The sequence below is a fragment of the Rhyacophila brunnea genome, unplaced genomic scaffold (assembly GCF_057557595.1).
Source record: "Rhyacophila brunnea isolate RB1 unplaced genomic scaffold, BYU_Rbru_1.0 scaffold_9, whole genome shotgun sequence".
Lineage (NCBI taxonomy): Eukaryota > Metazoa > Arthropoda > Insecta > Trichoptera > Rhyacophilidae > Rhyacophila > Rhyacophila brunnea.
In genome coordinates this window covers 42,716,625-42,734,806 of record NW_028233361.1, presented here as the reverse complement: position 1 = coordinate 42,734,806, position 18,182 = coordinate 42,716,625, and the positions used below count along the sequence as shown (strand labels likewise).

Here is an 18,182-nt window from a genome sequence, read left to right as displayed (position 1 = left end):
ACACTATCAGTTTATTCAGCAGCTGATAATAAAACACCTTTAGCTCTACACGCTTAATAAAATTCTTTTGTATATAAAAGCAAGATGTTTTCTGTAATCTAGCTAGGTATCATAAAGTTTTTATTATAAATTTGTGCATAAAATCTTCAGCATTGATAAAAAATGAAGCAATAATAATAATATGGTATTATTCGTCGTTCGACGAATCGCATTAAAGTTTTCTGCGCATGCTTACCACGATGACACGGAGGATCGAAATAAAAAATAATATTGGAATGCAACTTTGTGTTTTGACTAGCAACTAGCAATATTTTCTCAAATCTGTCATTTTTTTAACAGTATGAAGGCATGGAGAACCAAGTGCTTGAACGTGAAACTTTAAGTTCGGCGAGTTCAGATAGGTAAATTGCTTTATATTTTTACCATTTAACGCGGCTTTATTTAATTGACCTATTTATCTCATTATGTAGTATAATTTTATATTGTTTACTAGATTGCACATTCGATATGCATTATTATCCGCAAATTTGCAATGTTTTGCTCAGTCGTGTCACGCAATTAACGTCACGTTGAGGAAGGTTACGCTTTTATTGACGTTAAAATAATTGTTTTATTATTTATTTATTTTGCTCTCGGAATGAAGAACGTGATCGCAACTCCACGCGCTCATAACCTATTTAACTTCACTATTCTTCATCTATTTTTAGATTCAATTAAAGTAAGTGGTTTAATTGAAATCTTTAAGAGTTTCAAAGTACGTTAGCCGACAGGTCAATTGCTCATGCAATCAATTTTGTCGAGGCGTATTTACGACAAGTTATTGTGTTTTTCATTCTCATCATCTGTCAACCATGTTGTCTGTCATAATCTCTCACAAGACAAGTAATGTTCTTTATTCAAATTCCTGGAAACAAACAAAAAATAACAAAATAGAAAGTGTTCTCTTTTTAAATTAATGATTTTAAATGTGTGTTCCTTTCATAATCAAATCGAAAATTTTGTGAATGTTTTATGTTTTATTGTTATTTTGTATGTCTGCCTGTGTTTTGAAATAATTTATTAATCGATTGTGGATCATTAAAAACAGTGGACAATGTACAAAAAGTAAAATGACTACAACTATTTCATCAAAAAATAGGTACCTCCAAAAATGAATACCCGTCATAATAAAGGCACTGTGTGATAATCAAAAAACATGTTATGGAAAATTTGTACCTATCCTGTCAGTTTTAATAAAATAATCATGCTTGTCCATATAGCACCTGAACACGTGCATGGAATTACTGTCGGCAATCGTGCTTATTTTAAACTATCATGGCAATAACTGTTTACACGTAAAAGTGCTGACTGTCTCTCCAATCTCATTCTTCAAGAGTAAGCGAGACGTGAGGTTGTCATTTTATAGTACTATTTGACAGGTCGTATTGAAAATCGGTTAAGCTCAAAATGAGTAGTTTGTTTTTTTACCGGCATGTTCGCCCCTATCGCTCTACTGCGTAGGCGCAGATCGAAAATAATCTATTGTCTAAATACTATTGCTGCCAGTAAATCCATGCACGTGTACAGGCATTATCACAGTTACAGCAAAGTATTGATTCATATACCTATGTGTGTTATTGACCTGTGCATAAGCTTTGGATAATAAAAGTTTTAGTTACACAACTTTAATTGGCAGTGACATCCGTACACATAGGCAGGTCATCCATTCCTTAGGACAGGGTTTCCCAAACTATGTTCCGCGGAACACCAGTGTTCCGCCGAACCTGAATAGGTGTTCCGCCACCATTTGGAAAGGTTTTATACACTGCAACACATTTAAAGATTTTCTACTATATAGATAGGTCATGGCTTCCACAAGGGGGGGGCTGACAGGCCTCTAGCCTAGGGGCCTGGGCTTACGGGGTGTGAGAAATCAACCAGCCAAGTGAGATAAACACACATAACAAACATGCACTAATAGTAAAAAAATGTCGCCTGCGGCGCTGTTTCATTTCAAGCATACTAACATTTAATAATATGTGGTTTTGCCATACTTACAAATTTTTATTATTATCGATATTTGACATATACATAATTGTGCATATCAACATAAAAGTGGGTGTATTAAAAATACAAAAAATCGCTAAAAAATACCCTTAATTTTACCTCGAACACCATTTGTCATATGCAGCTGTAGATCGTCACATTGCCTTTAACCTTAGCGATAAGTAGGGGGCCCGGCAAAGATCCTAACCTGGGGGCCCGCTTCGGGATGTGGGGGCCATGATCTAGGTACAGACGGAGGACCATCTTTTCTCACACCGTGCGCATGAAAAAGATGAGGTATATTGTTTTTATCTGACCGGCTGACAAGTCTTGTCAGTTTAACGACAGTTGCCGAAATTGGCAGAACGGTTAGCTGCGCTAATAAATAACATACAAAATAAACTAAGTGTTCCGTTAAAATTTCCAGGTTTGCAAAGTGTTCCATTGCAAAAAAAGTTTGGGAAACCCTGGCTTAGGGGGTCAAAAATTAATGAAGGACTAAGTACCTGATACAATTTTAGATTCCGGAGAGATAATGAATTTTTCGCATGGACAAACTAAAAAAAAAAATTTGGATGTGTAGGTTACATCAATATTTTTTAGATTTTCTCCATGAAATGTTTTTTTTTTAACCATGTCTGATCCTAAGATCATAATATGAGCATCCACAAAGGGATACATGTAAATTGTACGTAAAGCATTTCACCATGACACAGTTCACCGTGAGCTTTCTATCAGAAAGAGATGACCGTATACTATACGGTCTCCAATTATATTAGATTCAATATGAACATAAATTCAATTTTCACAGCTGATTTTGGTAAAATTCATTAATTCAATAATGAAAACCTAACCTAACAAATTATCCAGTAAATCGGCTATTTTCAAAATTTGTTTACTGCTGGCTTCCTGCAAAGTGTAACCCAACAAGAACCATGTTTTATTTAGACATGAAATTTATGTCAGTACTATACGACCCAAATAGGTTGGACTGTCTTTAACATACAGCCATATATTTCCGATACAACATTTCAAGGTGAAATGTGATACGACGAACTGCATACGTACAAGTTTCCGGACACGTCCACAGAGTGTAAGCTGCATTAACAGATATTTGTTTTTATGAAAAATTGATGTTGGCCAATTGCTCAGCCTATTAGGTCCATACTCTGATACAAACACACATTGAAAAACAACATGTGAAATTTTTAGATCCGGGATTCGAACCTGGGACACAACACTATTGAATAAACACTAGATATAATAATGTTAAATTCTTCTTGTTGAAAATACTTAATAATTTTGAAATATCCTAAAAAACTGTTGGACCATGTAGAAGTCGAACTTCACATCCTTTTACTGTCCAGGTAACTGCGCTATCCTCTGAGCTACTGACTTGACTATCACTCATGCAAATTAAATCTCTTATACAAGTTCTAAGGTATTACAATCTCCTAGTTAATTCCTTGATGTACGTATAATTTGCGATGTCTACATTTGTTCACTTCAATTTCCACTTTTGAATTCTGGTTTTAACACCGAGTAGTTTTGTGCATACTTTAGATTGAACGTGTGAAACGTACTGCGTCAACCAGTGGCGAAGGGTGGAGGTAGGCTGTTAGGAAGATCTGGCATAAATAGTGCACATTAAACTTTGTCTGTCAAAAGTATTTATTTTCATTAAACTATAAACTATAGTGTGTAGATAGTTTGTTTGTTTTTAAAATTTACTGAGATAAAAAATATCAAAACTATGTATGATTTAATGGCTTAATTTTAGTATATTATAGATAAGCAAATGAATATTTTTTGACTATTATCTACCATGGCTTGGATTAGGCAGGGTTTATTAGTTGAATTTTATATACTAACCAACACTATCTTCAATTTTGTAGTCTTAGTTCAATGAAAACGAATGCCACAGAACAGATAATATATAGAATTCCGATTGGCAATATTCAATACACCACATTTTGATGCAGGGTTTTGAATGTGTGAGTATCCTACAAAAATGAAACACGCATTATGCACGTGCAATAGTGTGTGTAATACACACCAATATTAAATGAATGTCAATGCATAAACTGAGAGCAGTTGTCAGTATTCGACGTATGATGTATTCTTGATACGTGTTTAAGTTTATCCTGGATCATTCCTTACTAGAGATCGTTTACTTGCTACTCCTTACCCGTTGGGTATTTCAGTTCCGATTATTTCTGAGTTCCCTGACAAATACGTATGACTGACAAAGTTTAGTGTGCACTATTTATGTCGAATCTTAACAGCCTACCTCCACCCCTCGCTACTGGCGTTAACTGTCTACACTTGTACGTCAAATAGTTAGAAGTAGTGTATAGTAAAAAGCAGTGTTGTCAACTTTTTATAATGCTGATTTTAATACAAAGATGTAAAAAATATTGTATTTTGAAAAAAAACTATAGTACACAAAACGTTTCTCGTTTTGAAGCCTTCAAAATTATAATATTTTTGGCTTATCTGGCATAAAATTTAATACAATATACTATTATACATTTTTCGCGGAATCATCCAGTTGGCAACACTGATGTTGAGCAGAAATCCATCGCCGGTGGATCAACGTGCGCTAACACTTTCATCACGAAAAACGGCCTATTTGAAACCGATTTGAGGCAGGTGATTTGCACGCTATGCGTGCACTGCGATGTGTTTATCTGGCGAACAAAAAAATTCATGAATGTAAACATGGCTTATGAGATTTAATTCGCATAAATCATAGTCAGGTCGGTAGAGGAATAGAGCAGTCACCTGGACAGAGAAAAGATGTGAGGTTCGACTCACTCTCCCTAACTTCTTTCTAGGATTTTTTCTAAGCCCAAAATGTTATGATTGGAAGTTCAACACCCCCAATGTAAATTTTTTCCTAAAAAAAATCTAATAGACATGTTCCTGAAGTTGTTTTTTGTTTTACAGAAAGTGAGGACAAAGTGCAGATGTTTGCAATTCACCTTACTATAATTGTGATTCATCTTTTGCAATTAATTAGTATCAAAATATAATCTTTATTGCATTTGTGAATAAACATTTCATTATTTATTTCCTCATTTTATAAATAAACAACTCACAGACAGATACGCACAGCTGATTTGCCATTCACTGTTTGTACTCTCTGGAATATTGCCAGCAAAAAAAAAACTTCTTGATCGTTAGATGACATAAGTTCAATGGCCAAAAAGGCACCCTGAACATTCAGTGCATTGTTTTTTTTATTACCATTTACATGCAACACTGTAGTAAAAATCATTTTACTTATCTAAATAACATTATTAAAATCAAATCTTATAATATGCTGTCATATCACAGTAGAGTAATGCCTAGAACCAGTGAACACAGAATTAATGGAAACTGGCTTGGCCAAGCTGTGGAAAAATATGGAATAAACTGAAACACATAAAAGAATATGTTATTTTCAATATTTACGTCTGCTTCAATAATGCATTAAAATTTGTCATGTAAATGAAAAGCGCTTTCAATATTAGTGGACGGTCAGCGCCATGGCCCCCACAAGGGGGGGGGGGGCTGATAGGACTCTAGCCTGGGGGCCCGGGCTTAGAGGGGCCTGGTGTGGCGACCAGCTAAATGAGATGAACAGAAAAGAAAAAGAGACTTTATAAAATATTGACCTTAATTTTGTCATGCAACTAAAATGATAGGCACAACACAATTATTCCTTTCATCATACCTACTTATATCGGCTCTTGTGATTTACAATCTTTAATTCGTCTATAAGCAGTAAGCACTGATGTCTTTTTTGACGAAATATAATATTGTTCTAAAACTCAAATTGCAAATACAATAAAAATAAGCAGAGACTAAGGTGCTTGTTTTGATAATTAACCCCATTTGAGATAATGCATGCCGACAAAGAAAATTAACCATAAAGTCTTTAACATGTCTGGCAGTGTAGCCAACTGTAGTATAATTATAGTATTTGTACTATAATTTTGGTGCGCGTACTATATCCGATATAAAAATTATATAGTACGCCCAAAATTCTATACTTTTGAATATCGGATAAAAGTTTTTTTTTCTTAATGATTTCATTTCTACAATAATAAAATAGAGAAAAATTTGTCGAACCGGGAGAAAAAAAGGTTTGTGAGGTAAAAAACAGTCCTCGAAACGAAACAGTTTTTCAGATTCGCTGTTGAAAAAATGTATAGTAGGAGGCAAAAAATGTGACTAAAAATGAGAAAAATACTATACTTTTTAGGACCACGTATTATAATATGGTCACAAAATGATAACAACACTGGTCTGGTGCAATGTTGCCAACCGTATAAGTATAGTATGTGTACTATAATTTTGGTACGCGTACTATACTATATACACGCATCAAAATTCGCTATAATATTAAAAAAAGTCTAATTGGTGTTTTTGCCGACAACATTGAAAAAGTATCCACGCATGTGGTTGAAATTGCACGTAAGAAATCCATGCTTTGTGAAGTCAGTAGGTACCTACCAGCGCCAGCGGCTCATACAATAAACAACTTCTTTCTTTTTTATTAATGCCATGCTTGTTTCGATGGTTTTCAGATTTTTTATGTTCTATGCTTAAATAGAACGTGGCGCGAAAAATGTTATATAACGAGTAATGCTTATAATGAGCAAATTCAGTCGGTTCCATCTTCCTCATAATAACCAAGTTCGACTGTATACCTATATGTAATAGAATGGAATGTTATAGATCCATCAGTAAAAGTTATCCGCCGAGTGAGGACGTCACATGCTAACATTTGACATATTCAATACTTTTTATACTGTGATGAGCTTAGTTCTAAATTCAAACAACGGACAATTTATGATGGTATATAATTCGTCACTGTTCTGGCAGAAGACACTAATTCTAAAAAATTACATATTGAGTTAGTTATACCAATATGTTCTTTATTTCAAACTTTACCGTCTGGAAACCTACTTAATAAATAAACAGTCTTTATTTTAAAGTCATCCTTTTTACGATTACTTAATGAACTGATGCATGATAGACCATTTCAAACATTTTAAAAACTTCAAAATCAAATTACTCAAAACTAGTATTCTCCAGTTAGTGTGTTCTGCCAGAACAGAGACGATCTGTATTCAATTATAGATAAATTACTTAATTACAAAATAGTATCAATCATATTGATTTGTGGTTTGAAATTTGATTATAGTTTGTATTTATTACCCGACTGTCTAATTTATTGTATCTTGTAAAGATCAATAACGGTAAATTTACGAATGTTAACTGTTCATTTAAATATTTGTTCATTACGTCATAAAATCTTGGCAGTTTTTTTTTTACACTAATAAGCCTACACAGTGGCGAAGCAGGTTCAAAGTAATATTTATAATTAAGTATTTAATTTAGATAATATTTAATTCTTATTTAGTGTTGAAGAAACATTAATTTTATTCATCGATAATTCAATTAATTGTCAGTATTTTTAGTAAGAGACAAATCAATCGTGTTAAATAATCTTAAACAGATAATAAATAGAATTCCGATAGGCTATATTCAATACGCTACATTTTGATGCAGAGTTTTGAATGTGTAAGTGTCCTATGAATATGAAATGCCCGTAATGCATGTGCAATAATGTGTGTAATACACCAATATGAAATGAGCGTCAATGCATAAACTGAGAGCAGTTGTCAGTATTCAACGTATGACGTATTCTAGACACGTGTTTAAGTTTATCCCGGGTTCTTCCTTACTCGAGGTGGGTTACCTGCTACATTAGGTATTTCAGTACCCATTATTTCTGAGTTCCCTGTCTTATTTGCATAACAAAATGTGAACAATAAAATGAGTTTTTGATGTTATTGCGAAGCATAAATAAAATATACTTGTATAAATGAGTTGGCTTATGCATTATATAGCCGATTCAAACTATTAAAACCATTTTTTTTTATACATCTGACAACTGATATTACTTGCAACTTTAGTAGTATTATCAAAATGCGACAAACCTGTATCCATGATATGTGCATTTATTTAAATAAACCATCAATAAAGCAAACATTAAATTATTATTTATTTTAAAAATATGTAAATATCGCAATTTACAAAACAGCAGTAATTTCAATGGCCAAAACAATGTTGCCATATTATTATTTATTGGTCTACTTAACTATCAACTATGCATAAGGTTTATAATTACTCCTCATATGTATATTACACACCTGTAAATCTCGTTTATAACCGCCACATGTCAATGCGCCAACATACAGTTAAGGATTGTATTATATATCTTGGCAGCCAACCGCACCAAAAACATTCTAGATTTGCCCTCAAGTGGTGTTATGCAAAAAGTTCATATGAATCCTTCTACATGGTGTTTGTGTTCTTCGTCTACATTATCCCGGTATCATCCTCCATTCAGCTAGACAGTGTTAAATTCTTCGAATATTCTCCTTATTCTGAAAAATGCATCTGATTTTTTAAAGCCACTGTATGATTGGTTGTCTACAATTATTGATAATCATTTATTGTTTTTTTTATAGTGATGTGGCAGAGTTGGAAGCTAAGTACCATGAGGCGATGATGCTTCGGGAGGACGATGAGTTCCTCAGGAATACTCCAACCTCGCCCAACACGGTTCCCACCATCAGAACCAACCGGCCGCCTTCCACAGGTAAACCTTCCATTTCATTAATTTAACATTGAGTGCCTAAGAGTATTGCAAATACCGATGGTAGTTCAGAGCTATTTCAACTGCGGACTGTGGCTTTATTTAGCACATATAAAATTACTGGCAACGTTGACACGTTGACAAACTACTATTAACAAAAAAAAAACTTACCTTATTGCATTGATTATCGTAATACAGCAAGTCCTCGACTTATGCAAATTCAACTTACGTGAATTCGTACTTACGGTTCTAAAAATTTAAAAGCCGTAATAAACTGCACAACATCAAAGTAACAGGTGAGGCTGCCGAGTTGTGCTGATACAGAGGAAGCTATGAATTTCGTCAAGAGTCTAGCAGAAATCATAAAAATGAGGATTACCTGCCGCAACAAATTTTTAATGTGGACGAAACTGGGCTTACTGGGATATACTATATATTATATCCCAACTAGAAAAATCTATGCTAGATTTCAATGTGTCTAAAGATAGGCTAACTCGGTTAGTTGGTGGAAATGCTGCAGCGGATTGCAAAATCAAATCACTTCATCAATCGACAATGTTTTCTTAAATGTATTAATAACCTTGATATTATTAGTTTTTAAGTGTTTTCCATCACGGAAACATAAATATATCATTTTATTCTGTGCAGGGAACTGTTTTACTAAATATTGGACTAAAGATTCAATCAACAAATGGAAAATTAAAAAAAATATTTAAAATGCTCTACTATTTTTAAAATCCAATATTTTCTACTGGTTGGTAAGAATCCCTGTTATCTAATATATTCACCCTGTAGCTAACTTAGCTCTAAACACGTTTAATACAGGACATTTTCAATAGATGCCCTAATTTAGTGTAAAAATATAATTACCATGTACCTGTTGTAACACGAGAATTTCTCGTGTTTGGGCACAATGGGTTAATGCATTTATGGTTGTAAAGTGGACATAGTTATGCAGTAAATAGCCAGTCCACAAAAAATAAAAAAAATATATAGATCAGATGCGAGAAGGTTTTCTCTACGTTCTGCTGAAAATAGCCAAGCCGCAAACAAATTATTCTTGAAATAAAATACTATTTACAATTTTACATACATTTTTAATACCATGTTGTTGCTAAAGTGCCATTATTTCAGCTCAATATTATTGTGGACTGGCTACATTCTGCATAACTACGTTCAAGTTGTATTTTCAAACACAATTAATACTGTTCCCATAAACTTCTGCCTTACCTAGTTTTATCATTTTCTAGAGAAGAAAATGTAGAATCATATTCAATAGCTAACTCAAAAACAGTGAAAATGAAGTTATCTAGTTGTATTATTATCTAATGCGCCGTACTACCTAGTAAAATACAGTGTGGGTATACAATTTTGAAAATACACAATGAATTTGGTAACAAAAAACACTTATTTACGGAGAATTAAATTCGATTAATTGAAATTGAATTAAAAAACAACGTAATTGCACAGAGAAGGCAAGTTCTTGATTAATAGGAAATTAAATTAATTAAAATAATTATAAATTTAAACTGTTTAACACGTACACAAAAATTAAATAATTCAAGAAAAATATATCTACCTTTATGGAGCCATCAAATAGGTTAATCGCACGATACACAGCACCGTGAAACATCATTTATAAGGTGTCTAATACCAAAAAGCGATAAGTCCACATTTGGTCAAAATCGAGAAAAAATACACACATATTCTTTGTGTAGTTTTACACAATATGTATTGATCGAAAAATTCCAAAACGCGACAAAACCCTATGAAAAAAAATAATTTAAAAAGCGTCACGTTTTGAGCACAAGCGGTTGATTTGGCGCGTATTTAAGTCAACTAATAAGGGAACGTCTAATATTAAAAATGGCGTCTCCCATGCTGTAGCATCCGGTAAATTCATGACTGTGCCTTATGTGTAAAAAAATAAAAAGTGAGGTACAAGTAGCGCTACGTCCAATTTTATTTTGCCTATATTTATTAAATTTAAGAGTTTATCGGGTGAAACAAATTGCCATTTGGTTCTAATTTCGACATAGAATACAACGGAAAAAAATTATCTCACGTTAAAACAAATAATTAAAGCTTGAAACATAAAAATGTTGTTTCCCGCAAATATCGAATTGTGGACATTTCACTTTTTGTAATTAGACGCCTCATATGATATAATGGATTTTCACAGTAAGTGGACCATATCTGTCCTGTGACGGGTAGCATGAAGACCGCAAAGCTACGTGTGATAATGGTGGGAATACTTACCAACATAGACGGATTGAATGAATTCGCAAAGAAGTAATAAGAAACGTTCAAAGAGAAGAAAGAGAAAACAATCTATTGATTATTTATTTGGGCACTTTTAAACCTCACTGCTGGCCCGATGACTGTTTCAGAATTAACTCTCTTACGTCTGCCTCTTAAAGACATGACTAATTATTGACATACGAACGGCCCAAAAATGTTATCTAATTTGACTACACACTGAATATTTCTGACATGACCGTCTAATATATCTCCATTAGCGAAATTTGTCTTCCACATTTTTTTTAACTAATTTAACCTTCTGTAAATGGCTTGTGCACACAAAACTGTGGCCTGCCTAGTCCATAGATATTTCGCAAGCCGAACCATTTGTTTGATTTGTTTTGACTCTGACAATTTTAATTTCGCTGACATATTTTTAATATACCTATTTAAACAATTTTAAGTGAAGTGTTTGCATTGGATGTTTATTGATTTTTGCTGTGTGCAATTAAAAAATAATGTCTGAGGAATTCGAGGAAAACGCCGTATCTACAAATGGTTAGTTGCAGTTGAGTGAGTAGGAATTTTTAAGTGAGTTAATTAGTTTCATTTTTGGTATATGTTGTATTTGTTAAAAAGTGTTACTAAGTGTCAATAATTAAAAAATAAATAATTGGTGTCAGCTGACAGTTTGTGTTAAAAGACGTTATATTGATTAAAATATAACAATGTACATACAATCCATCATACGAGTGAAAACAATCATACTAATAATAAAATTGTGGTCTGTTCGGTTATAACTAGAGGTTGTGATAGAGAAATCTTGTCTCGAGAATTGTATTGAAAATAGAATAAGAAATCATCAATGAAAATCTTGGAATTCGAGAAGTGGTTACTAGGCAAAAATAACGAATGGAAGTTGAAACTGAAAAAGGAAGCTACGGCGGTACCGACATATTAAAAATTCGGCAATTTTTTTTGGAAAGAAAGCCTAAAAAATCCTTTCGACTTTGATCTGCTGGCAGAAACTTTGGGCCGGCCTAATAAACTGATGTTGAATTTTATCGAGAAAAATAATATTCTTGATTTCGGTAATTCTCAAACTTCGAAAGACGAAAAAACCGTGTACCTATGTCATTATGAGACTTGTCTTTCATAAATTGACATTTAAGGCGATGTCTACCTGACAGAGGCACCTAGCGGAAAGATACGAAGCTTGCAATTTGAGACATTTTTTTGATAATTTACAATTTCAACTTTGTTAATTAATAAATATGCATCTGAAAACATTAAAAAGAAAAATATTTTTTATTCAAAGATAAACTTACTTATTATTTTATCAAAGATAAACTCACAATAAATTGTAAAAAATGTAATAATATGTAAATTTGTTGAATCGGACCCCATCTTATTATTTCATATTTTTTATTAAAATTTATTTTATAAGTTTTCTAACGCCATCGCCTAAGAGATTTTTGACTAATTCGTAGTTTTAATATTTTTTATATTTATTTTAAAAAACATCGATTTTTATAAAAATATAAATGTGTATAACTTGAAATCATTTTTATTTATATCAAAACGAGCTTCAATATTGGGACCATGCCTAAATAATATTTGATATAAATAAAAAGGATTTTCCGAAATACTAAAAAAAATCTGTTAAGAAACCCTCATTGTAAGACAAACATCGGATATTGGAGCCATTGAAACAAATATATAATCTAGAATTGATGATGTGTTAAAACTTTTGTTTCCCTTTTTCTTAGTCAACTGCACACAGTATTAAGTTAATGTGTTGGTTGGTTGAACGCAGGTACGGCGGTTCCCAAGTCGCCGAGGAGCCGGCGGCCGCGTACCACCTCGCTGGGGCAGTCCAGCAAGAAGACGGTGGCGGAGAGTGTGATGCACGCCGACCGCCGCACCATCTACACAGCCGGCCGGCCACCCTGGTACAACACCGCGGGACAGCAGGTTGAGCCCTTCCTCATCGGTAATTACACAATTCTGCATTGCGTCGTCACTAATGAATAAAATATAAACTTAGTAAACCAAAAGGGTGTGACCGATTTGCGTTTAAGGGGGAGCAAAATGCAATAATACTTTTATTGCTCCTGTCCATTGATATACTACTGGATGAATCATATGCTTCTTAAAATGACGCCCGATTTTCAGCGAGTCGGCCTTTGTTAAAACTTACTGGGTAAGCCCGATCTAGCTTGCATCTTACTCTAACTAATAGTCAGCGCATGACGACTTGCTCTGTCTGTTTTGCGGTGCAGCCACCCTTAGGTTCACTATTCCAAGAATGCAAATTTAGTTTTACTGCCAGGGCAATACGGGTGAAATTCGGGAATCCATGTTATCGGTCTTAACGCATTATACCTACAAGGAAATATTATAAGACGATATTCATAATATCTTTTGTGGTACACTTTTAAAATGACACTTGTATGGGAACTGCTCATCTAGTAGTATATCAATGCTCCTGTCCAAAGATGTTGAAGAAAGCCTCATTGTATAGCAGTGGTGCACAAATGCGGCCCGAAATGGCATTTGTTGGGGCCCAAAATAACAAGTACTTCATCACCAAATGTTTCATTGAATATGATAAAAATCTGTGTTTGATATGCGAACAAATTATTAGAAAACTTAATGCTATTTTCAGGGGTATAGATTTGCGACCGAAATTCATCTTTTTACAATGAGTCACACCATCTGTGGTGCAGGTGCAGTCTATTTTTAGATTATTGTTTTCAAAAGGCGCATTTTAGTGTTAGTTCTCTAAGAATTTTGTCAATAACAAAAAAAATACAGTTTGATTATGAAACATTTGTTTGTGTACATATTGTATGTATAGTGCGTGTATAAAGTTCTTTATGTACTTTTATTGTTTTCTAACAAATTAATCGTGTCTGAATCATTGCCATCAAAATGTCACTTCAATATAAAGCGAGTGTTACGCCAATTGGCCTGTACAGTGACAGTATATAAAATAGCCTTTGGAGATTTGTATAGGAAAATCACAGAAAGATCCATCTGGAAGATGAATATACATCTTTAGTTTATTTTTTCAATATTCTACATAACTTCAGAAACATACCTATTGTAAAAATCCTAGAAAAAACATTGGTCAATGTGGCATTCAAACTCAAATCTTTCACTGTCCGGGTGAGTGCTCTATCCTTTAAGCTGTTGAGCTGTCTATGATTCATGCCACAGGACGGATCAATAAGATAGAAATGTGAGAGCCAGCCTGTATATATCGTCGGAGTTTTGTAAAAAGGGCGAATTAACCAAAATGCTACTTTACAGGAGGAGGATTTTTAACTTTTGACATTTATTTGTTTTTTACCTGTAGATGATTATAAATATCTAACAAGTTTATAATAAAGCTTAGAAAGAATACTGTCATTATAATAGGTATTACTATATAATATTTTAAAAGGCCTAATATGTCACATTTGCTTTTTATTTCGTAATTTTAATTAATTTAATTTTAGTCGATTATCGTTTTTAAGTACTTTCCTGTGGAGATAAAAATTCGCCGTTTTTACACAACAAAGCTAGTGGGGTACATATTGTATTTTCATTAAAATCTCGATTTCATCAAAATGGTTGATTCGCCCTTTTTACAAAACACCGACGATATGTACTAAGACTTTGAAGCTACCTTTGGTGTACGACTTAATGACAGGGAAAATCTATGAATCAATGAATGAATACGCATTTTGTTTACTTGATAAACTAATACAGATGTAACTATCTTTAACATGTGTTTAAAGTTTATCTAATAATAATTCTCCACACTCGAAAAATAAGTCTTGTTACACCCTCACCTTGAAAGCAAAACACTTGCCATTATTTTTGTATTCCCTGATTCATGCAAATTGTTTCTGATTACTACGCTTTTCTGAGATATTTCAAATTCGCCAATTGATATTGGTAGAGAAAATATAATCCTACAAAATATTTGTTTTACTACTTATAGCCAAAAATAACTAAAGACGGATGGCTTTCGACTAATTGTGATAAAAACTGCTAAGAAACTCCCAAAATGAACATGGCGCCGGATATTGGAAGATTCCGAGACTCTTACAGGATTGTATAGCCATTGTTAACGATTACAAAAACTAGTTTTTTTTTTTATTATTATATAAAAATGATCACCGATGTAAAATTTTCAAGTATCTTTAAAAATGTCCTCTAATGACCTTTCGACACCGATACAAATGCTAGAATCCAATTCCCATCTGTTTTAACATTGGCTATGTGTCATTCATTAATCATTTTGATTTTTACATAACTGGTTTTTTTATACACATCTTTGTGTGTACATAATTTATTGTTTTCTTGGGGAAACAACTTTTATTATTACCCACACATATAATTTATTTTAAGATAAAAGCAAATCTTATTAGACATTTTATATAAATCGTGACTCATACAGATAAAAGTGATATAAGAGAACAGATAACATTTTGTTAATCAACCCTTTTACTCCCAGACAATTTTGCCTAGTAAATGCGAAAACTCCCATGATATATTATATGTTATAAAGTATTCAAAATTTTTGTATGTATTCTCAATAATATATAGCGTAGTAACATTATTGATATTATAATTCGGAAAATTCAGAAAAAGCTCTTTGAATCAAATTTATTGCCAAACTGGACTTAAAAAACATCCACCGAATTCCGGTCAATCTGCCCCCTACCCAATTATAAAGAAATTAATTAATAGTCATGCTACTGAAACGTTTAAGAATGTTACATTCTTGAAAGAAAGTCACAAAAGTAGCGCGGCCGCTGAGACTCCAGTCGGCCGCGAACGCTTCGGGAATGACGTGTAAGCCCGCGCCACGCAATTTATTTTATTTTCTTTTGAATTTGGACACCAGCATTCAGAGAATCACAAAGCATGTTCCATGTTTAATAATTTTAGCCGCCGTCGGGGTTTAAGTAACCATCATCTGAGGGGCCCAGGGAGGCGCTTAGAAAACAAGGGAAAAAAATTTCTAATGAAACAGACGGAACCGGAAATAATAAAATCAAATCGCACGCATTTTTTAAAAACGCTTTATGTGCAATTAGTCTTTTTGCACTTACTACATATTACTACTTATTTTCACAACATTCGTAATAAAATTTCCTAGTAATACTAAATTCTACATTTTAATTAATCATTATTTTTTAGATAATGAATGTACAATACCTATAAAAGGGTGTAGGACTCAATTGTTTTTAAATAATGGGCATCGCACTGACTGAACAATAAAAGTTTCGACAACAGCTTTTCCTTTGAAAGATAATTAAAATACTTGGAATTGTCATAAAACATGTTGTAGTGGAACAATCTACGATTGAACATGCGCAGATGTGATTTCTTCTAATGCACAGGACAAATGTGACTGTTGTTACGGTTGCTATTCTCGACTAGTTCTTACATCGAGTTTATAGCATCGCTTTCTCTCGCTCGGCGCCGCTCCGAGTATGTCTGTATTTTCTGTCAAACTATCAAACCGCACACTAATATGGCATGTTTATAGTCACACCTAATGTAGAGCTCAAGTATTTATTTTTGTTTAGACAAGGCACAGATGATAAAAAATTTGATTTCAAAATCTTGTTCCAATAAATGGGTCGATGGGAGTTTTCACATAGGTAGGTTAGGCTGATATACTATCTACCCTTTGGGAGTAAAAGGCCATTAGAAACAATGTTTTTCTGTAGTTCTTTGTATTAATATATTATATATTTGTAGCAGTATTTTAGTTATCATAAGAATATGCCATCAAACACTTGTAACTAATATTTACAGTACCGGAATCTCACTCATTTTCATATCGTCACCTCAATACTACAACTAGATAACTCTGATTTGGTTATTGTTGGGAAAATGAAATTTAAACTTTACTTTATTAAAATAAATCTAGGCTATAATTTTTCTTCTTCTTCTTCCACGGCGCTACATCCCGGGGTGGGATTTGGCCTCCTCCACAACCGCTTTCCACTCACTTCGGTCTCTCGCCACACTTCTCCAGTTACCGGGTCTTCCTATATGAAGCCAGTCCTCTTCTACGGTGTCAGCCCATCTCCTTCTTGGTCGGCCTCTGGGTCTCTTCCGTTGGGGTAGCCACTTCGTCATGATCCTTGGCGCTCTCTTCAGGCATTCTCTCCACATGTCCCGCCCATCGTAGTCTTTCGAACTTACAGTATCTTATGATTGATCAGCTCTTCCAACTCGTGGTTCATTTTTCTTCTGTAGTTCCCATTTTCCAACGTCGGTCCTAAGATTTTTGCGGAGTATTTTGCGCTTGAAGACAGCTAATTTATTTTCCTCGTTTTGAGTTAAGCACCACGTCTCACAGCCATAAGTGACCTGAGAGTATAATTGTTTTATATATTAGAAGTTTACTTCTTTGGCCTAGAATTTTCGACCCCACCAGTCGCTTGCAGGCATGTCAGCATTAATTCCCGGAAATAAGGCTGATTTTTATCTCCTCTGTTGTCTTATTTTGGGTATTTAGGCTGGATCCGAGATACGTGAACTTGTCCACCCCTTCATATGCATGTTGTCCTATGTCTATATTCTGCAGCGGTACCTGATCACGTGTGCTGACCATATACTTAGTTTTTGACTGGTTTATTTGCAGCCCAGCGTTTTCTGCTTTTATTTTCATAGTGCCACCATGGTCGATCTTCCTCTGTTGTCTAGGCTAGCTAGGCTATAATTCTTATTTAAAATAAAAATGGCAAATTGTGCTTGTCTAATTGGGGACAATTAAATAATTGCATGAAAAAATATTGGTAGATATATGTTTTATTTATTTAATGCATTTATGGTTTTAAAGTTATCATATCATTATTCAATAGCTATCTCAAAAACCATGAAAATCAAGTTATCTAGTTGTATTATTGATGTGACGTTATGTATTTTTCTCAAATACAGCGTATTTTCGTGAAATAAATAAATATATCCAAAGCATGTATGTAAAAGATAGTTTTTAAATTTTCAAAAATAGTAACACTGCCTACCGCTCAAATTACGCACAGTAGGTACCAGTAGCAAAGGGTGGAGGTAAGCTGTTAAGATCTGCCATAAATGGTGCACACTAAACTTTGTCAGTCATTCGTATTTGTTTTCATTGAAATAAGACTACAATATATTAAACCCTGCAAAACCAAGCCATAATAGATACTAGTCATAAAATACTCGTCTATCTATAAAATATCCAAAATTATGCAATTAAATCATAATT

The 18,182-nt window shown here is 33.6% G+C and overlaps 1 protein-coding gene across 2 annotated transcripts in view; it reads left to right on the top strand.

Annotated features, from left to right (window-relative positions):
* The first annotated feature begins 238 nt into the window (after window positions 1–238).
* Window positions 239–18,182, top strand: part of l(2)k01209 (uridine-cytidine kinase-like lethal (2) k01209) — a 30,953-nt gene continuing 13,009 nt past the window's right edge. Inside the window, exons 1-3 of one of the 2 annotated variants that reach the window (XM_085959819.1) lie at window positions 239–401; window positions 8,553–8,683; window positions 12,738–12,914. In XM_085959819.1, coding sequence (XP_085815945.1) covers window positions 349–401; window positions 8,553–8,683; window positions 12,738–12,914 — 361 coding nt within the window. In that variant the 5' untranslated portion in view covers window positions 239–348. Of the gene's footprint in view, window positions 402–466; window positions 719–8,552; window positions 8,684–12,737; window positions 12,915–18,182 lie in introns of those variants that run through there. The other variant, XM_085959820.1, reaches the window with a different exon arrangement.